The 6,453-nt window shown below is 45.8% G+C and overlaps 1 protein-coding gene across 1 annotated transcript in view; it reads right to left on the bottom strand.

Moving 5' to 3' along the window:
• Nucleotides 1–506: 506 nt before the first annotated feature.
• Nucleotides 507–6,453, bottom strand: part of LOC107587850 (AT-rich interactive domain-containing protein 1A-like) — a 12,112-nt gene continuing 6,165 nt past the window's right edge. The window contains exons 11-18 of the mRNA XM_016275813.1: nucleotides 4,745–4,877; nucleotides 4,502–4,665; nucleotides 4,275–4,416; nucleotides 4,053–4,175; nucleotides 3,862–3,958; nucleotides 2,923–3,751; nucleotides 2,707–2,837; nucleotides 507–2,611 (exon numbers count right to left, since the gene is read on the bottom strand). Of these exons, the coding sequence (XP_016131299.1) occupies nucleotides 689–2,611; nucleotides 2,707–2,837; nucleotides 2,923–3,751; nucleotides 3,862–3,958; nucleotides 4,053–4,175; nucleotides 4,275–4,416; nucleotides 4,502–4,665; nucleotides 4,745–4,877 (3,542 nt within the window). The 3' untranslated portion in view covers nucleotides 507–688. The remainder of the gene's footprint in view (nucleotides 2,612–2,706; nucleotides 2,838–2,922; nucleotides 3,752–3,861; nucleotides 3,959–4,052; nucleotides 4,176–4,274; nucleotides 4,417–4,501; nucleotides 4,666–4,744; nucleotides 4,878–6,453) is intronic.

The raw sequence follows: 6,453 nt of genomic DNA on the forward strand, positions 1-6,453 counted from the left end.
GGTGGGGGGGGGTATTCTCCTTACCAGCAAACTAATGGTTTAAAAACGAAGCCGACTGAGCCAACATTTACCCCATGTGGAACAGTGCAGTATGTTTACAGTTGTGGAGTACTGTACAGAAAATGACAACTCATTTCTGCTGTACACGCATCCCCAGAAAGGTTGACCGTGTAGCATCAAAATACAACCACCAAACAATGAAGAGTCCACCTGTCAATGTGAACAAGAGCTGTGTATTATTTGCACCCTCTTGGGGAGGACAAAGAAACAATTAACCCCAAAACTCACTGTAAACAAGACAGCAACTTTGGTAAATAGTTTGTTTTTTCAAGCTATTTTATTCATTTATTTTTTATTATAAAAAGTACTTTCCCCTCAGACAAGGACACAAAAGTTGGGGTCCCTGTCCATGTCATCTAGTTGGCATCAGTGTTACAGTTTGTGTCAGTGTGTTGAGGCTCTGGTTCATGATCCACAGCAAATTCGTGACAACCTTCCCAAAGTGAGACGCAGAGAAAAGGGGGACCAGTGGGTGTAATATGAAAGGGCTTGCATAAATAAAAAAACAAAACAGAAAACAAGAAACAGTCAATATTCTCTGCTTTCAATCCCCACTCGCCAATGGGGAGGACAGGCAAAGGGGAAGTACGAAAACCAGAGAAGGTGGAGCCACAGCTCCGCACAGCTGTCATGACTGGCCTATCAAAAAGAGTACATCACAGATGACATGGGACACCAATGAGTTCATGAGCGGGGAGACAGAAAGGTCCAGTAGCCGCGATTCATATAGCGTAAACTCAGAGTGGTTCTCATCCACCTTAGCGAGAGCGAGCAGAGCCCGAGCAGCCCGCCGCATCATGTCCACACTTGTTGGCTCAAAGTGTGACCCCTGCATGTGCAGTAGGGAACCTTGGCTCTGCTGGAACTGCGTAGCCGCTAAGCTGTCCTCCAAAAAGCCCAATAGATTCCCAACACTGGCCTTCTGTACTGCAATGGCACGGGCCGTCAGGCTGTCACCTTGTGCGAGATTGGCCAGCAGCACGACCGCCATCTCCCGACAAACAGGCACCTTTCGCTCTCCAACTAGATGCACGAGGTTACCAAACAGCTTCTCTAATCTACTAAAAGGTGGCGTCGCCAGAATGAGGTCCACATTGTTGTCCTGAATGCTGAGCTTACAGAGGGTCTCTAGGACTAGTCTCTGGGGGGACAAGGCGCCGTTGAGCCCGAGACTAGGGAAGGGGTCTTGGGCTTCCGCTGAAGGACAAACGGCCCAATGGAGCAAGCCATCCAGCAGAGGCAGGCAGATGCTCTCAGTGTAGACAGAGAAGTCAAGCTGGCCTGAAATGTTGGCAAGAGTGACCAAGCAATTTTCCCGCAGTACCTCCAAACAGTCCCACCACCACTCGTCTTTCTTGCTACCATGACTCTCATCCACCTCCTCTTCTTTCTCGTAGGTTAAAGGCGCCTGCTTGCGCTCTGGATGATGATGGTGGAGAAGCAACAGGCGGCCAAGCAGTAGCAACAGCCCTGGATGCTTTGACATCTCCGAGTCATTGCCCGGGACAAACGAGAGGCTGCGGACAATGTTGGAGACACAGATGCAGCGACGGGCAAGGGAGTCTTGCCAGTCTAAGAGCGTGACGAGAGGAGCTTCATCCTTGCTGTGTGGCTCATCTTCTAAAACGGCGATGGAGCGCTGACCCTGTAATGACGGGCTTGGAGGTGCTGGCCTGATGTTTTCTGAAGTTGTCGTCTCCGTTACTTGTTTCTCTTCATCTTTCTCTATGTGTGAAGTCCCCTCAGAGGCAGTTTCTAAGCAGTCAGCAGGTCTGTCGTCCCTCAAATCTGAAATTCCGTTGGTCACTTTCTCAGTGGACGACTCTGGAGAGGGCTGCCGGTCCACCTCTTTCCCATGCTCTTCACTGGATGAGGGCAGCGAGGGTGCCTGGCTGTCCGTCTGAGCTCCTCTCTTCCTGTCAGGGACCTGTGCAGGAAGACGCTTCTGATGGTGCAACAGGTCCATCTTGCTTTCAAAGTGGGTCTGAATGTGTTCTGTTGTATCACCTCCCCCGATACTCCAGTGCAGGAGGCCGCTGTCAAATTCCTGCAACCGACCAAGCTTATTTGAGCAGTCCACCACAAATGGATCCTTTTTTCGCACAATCTTCAAGGGAAGCTTATCAAACTTGCTAGCCTGTTTGGGCTTTTCTTGAGTAACAGCCAACTCAAGACATGATGGCTCTGAAGTCTTGGGTTCTGCAGAAGACTCCCCTTCAGTCCCTTGGCAATCTTCTTTCTTCACAGAGTCTTCAAGTGCCCTTGGCTTTTCTTCCTGCTTTATCTGGAGAGGTCCTTGTGCCATGTGTTGTTCCTGATGTTTTGACCTGTGCATTTCCTCTCCTTCATCTTCCTCCTCTGTTTCTCCATCGTCCTCCATGCCCTCAACCAGTGCCTCATCATCCACAGTGTTTTCATCTTTTATGAGCATGCTGGGATCTAAAAGAGCTCTTTGTCCTGGATCCCCAACTTCATATTCCCTCAGAATCCCAAAGATCTCAATGAGGCAACGGCGGAAATACTCAACGATTAGTTCCAGGAAACCAGGGAGCTTTAAAAGAAAATATTAGTATGTTATTTAGAATGAAACTTAAGTAATGGCAATAAACAATTTTGTTTAAACAACATTTTCCAAAAATGACTCACCTGTACAAGGTTGAAATCTGAAATACTGTTGTCATCATATAACAAGATGTTGATGGTGTCTAAAGCCCATGTACTCTCCGCCAACAGTCCCGATTTAAGGGACATCATGACTCTCCATGCTTCTGGGGTGCCTGCAAAATGAGTACAGAGTTATCTTTCTGTATCTCTCAAGACTGAGCTTGATAAATAACCAAGAGAGTTTTTTTTAACTCTTACCAATTTCTTTCATGGTAAGACGCCTACGTGATTTAAGAACTGGTGATGTTGCCTCTATGGAACCCGGAGGGAAGGACAGGTCTCTTCTCATCATTGGAGGCTGTACTGAGGGAGGTACAATGTGAGATGCAGGCACTGGAGGTCCCGCCTTCTGCATTTTGATATTGCTGGGTATGTAGGTTGATTTGTTGGGGGAAGTCCTGCTTTCCAAAAGCCGTGGCATGGGCGTGGGGCTTGACACCTGTGGAACGTGGTTTTGCATGATTTGGGGAGTCTGGTAATTTGACTGCAAGGGTCTGCTCATTGGTGGACCTGCGCCACTAGGGCCATATGGGGGTTGTCGTGGCCCAGGCCACTGGCCCTCATGATTCATGCGTGGTTCAGATGGCATCATGTCTTCAGATCGATTCATTGCATGGTAGCTAGGGCCCTGTCCGGGACCAGTAGGAGGTCCCTGACGGTTGGGGTAACTGGGATAGCCCATATCACCTCGGCCCTGCCACATGCCACCTTGAGGACCGTCAGGACCAGACTGCATTGGACTGGTCATCATTTGAGGAGGCATAGAACCCTGGGAGTTTGGGCCCGTGCCTGCTTGCATACGATCTCTTCCAAAGGGGAAAGGGAACTGATTCTGGGGACCAGGTGGACGACGCTCCGAGCCAGGGTAGGAACTGCTATACTGGTTATACATTTCCTGACCACTTGAGGGACCACTAGGGGGAGCCTGCGGCAGTGGCTGCTGAGCATTGAATGGCCCACTGAACATCTCACCATCGTGATGCCGTTTAGCTGGTGGGTAACCACCATCACCTGGTCTTTTGTAGTTCTAAAGGCAACAGATTACATTTAAAATATGTGACAAGGCTTTCAGTAATATTTAGTCATTATAAAAAATGTTTAAAAAACATCACATCGTTTTATTAACCGCTTTCTTACCGATTGTTGTTGTGGGTACATTCCAGGCTGCTGATTCGGATAGGAGCCACCAGGAGGTGCACCCTGACCAGGATACTGATTACTATAGGACTCATGCCTGCACAGAGAACCATATGCAAGATAAATGAGAACTAGATATAGCAGATATACAAATACAATCTCCATAAAAACGAACTAACTAGTGGACTGACCGCTGTTGCTGTGGAGGGTAACGATTTGGTGAGTACATCCCAGATTCGGCATTGGAAGTCATCATATTTGGCTGTGGCACTCCAGGACCCATGCTGCCATCTGGGCCCATCCCTGACTCTGGTCTACGCAACACAGGAGAGGTTAGAGTTCATTGCATCATTTACATAACACAAATGAAAGTAAAGGAATTAGTTTCTTCCCAAAGTAAAGTTTCAGTGTACCTCCTGTCACAGCCGGGGCCATATGGATACTGGTGCCGCTGGCCCATGGTCATATTTCCCATAGGACCTGGTGGTCCCCTGTTGTACTGATCACCGAGACTGCTGTTGGGACCCTGCCCACCAGGCATGAACTGTTCTCCAGCTAGTACCACAAGCACACAGCTCATTACACCAGGTAGCTTATCATGAACTATAACGGATTATGATTACATGACTACAATACAAACCTTTACGCATACCACTGAAGTGGTCTTTATTGGGTTCATAGGGTCCCATGCGACCAGGCATCTCCGGGGTGCTCATGCCTGACTGGTAGCCAGAGTTGGGCGTCATAGTGTTTCTCCGAGAGAAGTCGCTATCAGCAAATGGATCTTGCAGGTTCACACTGCTCCTAAGAAACAGGGCAGGTAAGGAGTGGTTCACACTCAAAAAACACATACAGTACTGCAAGACAAGTGAGCGAATCTCACCTGCCACTTGGCATTGGGGGCATCTGGCTGTGTGGGGTGGAGGCAGGAGTAGGGGGCTTCAAGTCTCCGCTTTCTGCCATGGAGCTGCTGGTGGACTGTGGCGTCTGGGGCCCCTGGAGAGAGCCGGATCCAGCTGTGCCATGCAAAAAAGAAAAAAAAGAAAGAAAAAAAAACCCCCGAGATGGAGAATATTATACTTCTATGTTCCTTATATTTACATGCAAGTAATACAACATCAGTAGTACTACAAGCCAAATTCTTGGACAGTTAAAGTGTAATGAAACACTTTTTTTTCTCTTTCATGAATGCAGATAAATGCTCAGAATCTAATGATATGCACACATACTCTCCAATCTGCAATCTGTACAGATCTGTTAACATCTGCAAAAATGTGTTGCACAGCCCCTTAAAGTTATACTTTGAGACTTCTGCAACTGGTCATTAAAGATAATGCAATTATTCATAAGTTCAAACAATAATGTTATAACATCTTTATTCTGCCTTTTTCATATGTGCTTTTAAATAAAGAGCTTAAATTGCACATACAGTATTAATTATAAACCTATGACGGTGATGCTTCAGTAACTGTAGTTTAACTTAAAAATATAAACAAGACAATTATCGTATGTTCCTTACTTAATTTTGGAATAGGTGTTTTGTTGCAGCAGTAAAATTGTTAAAGAGCAGGTCATATTGTATTTTAAAGTGTCCTAATATTGTGTTGGAGTCCCCTACAACAGGTTTAAATGCATCTAAGGTCAGAAAACATTGTAATTTTCTCAGAATATACATTTAATATTAGAGTCATTTGCCAATGATTTCTAAACGATTCGTTCCAAGCAAGTTCGGAGCAAACCCCTCCACTTCCATAAGCCTACTCTGCTCTGATTGGTCAGCTGGCCAAGCCTGCTGTGATTGGCACAGGGAGGAGTCCTTGAGCAAGTTAGCGAGCGCTACCATTGACAAAGCACCTTTGCATAAAACAATAATATAGTGCTCCAATCCGTTCTTATAATAATGACATAAAATACAAAAACACTTATGCAAGCAAATCGTGCCCACAGCTAAAGTTTAGCTGCTAAACTGTGAACACTTAAAACAATAATGGTGGATACGTTTGCCGAGTGCTAAGGCGACTAACTGAGGAAACAATACAGTTTGTAAACCAAAATATGTCTACTGTAATGTTTGAAGAACGACTGTACCACACACTGTATCACAGGCGCACCAGCCAAACTAACTCGCTCGTCTCTCCCGCATTAACCCTATAACTGCCGGTGCAGCAAAATAAACAGCAATTTCACAATGATTATAAAGTGTGCGCGCTACACTACATTCTTTATTATTAAACGAAGTGATTAGAACAACGTCAGTCTGCATTAATCGACACATTCTTAGGAAATAGTGGATTCACAGCGAATTATCAGAACTACTTCAGTAAGACTGAAGTAATATCGTGCTTTACCGATAAAGTGTGCGCGCTACACTACATTCTTTATTATTAAACGAAGTGATTAGAACAACGTCAGTCTGCATTAATCGACACATTCTTAGGAAATAGTGGATTCACAGCGAATTATCAGAACTACTTCAGTAAGACTGAAGTAATATCGTGCTTTACCGGGAAACCTAAAGCTGCACTAGGTGTACATCACATATTAGCACAAAAACTTGATATTTTGAGCACTCAATTGAAAATGTACACATAA

Source organism: Sinocyclocheilus grahami, unplaced genomic scaffold (genome assembly GCF_001515645.1).
Source record: "Sinocyclocheilus grahami isolate Dianchi unplaced genomic scaffold, SAMN03320097.WGS_v1.1 scaffold96.1, whole genome shotgun sequence".
Taxonomy (NCBI): Eukaryota; Metazoa; Chordata; class Actinopteri; order Cypriniformes; family Cyprinidae; genus Sinocyclocheilus; species Sinocyclocheilus grahami.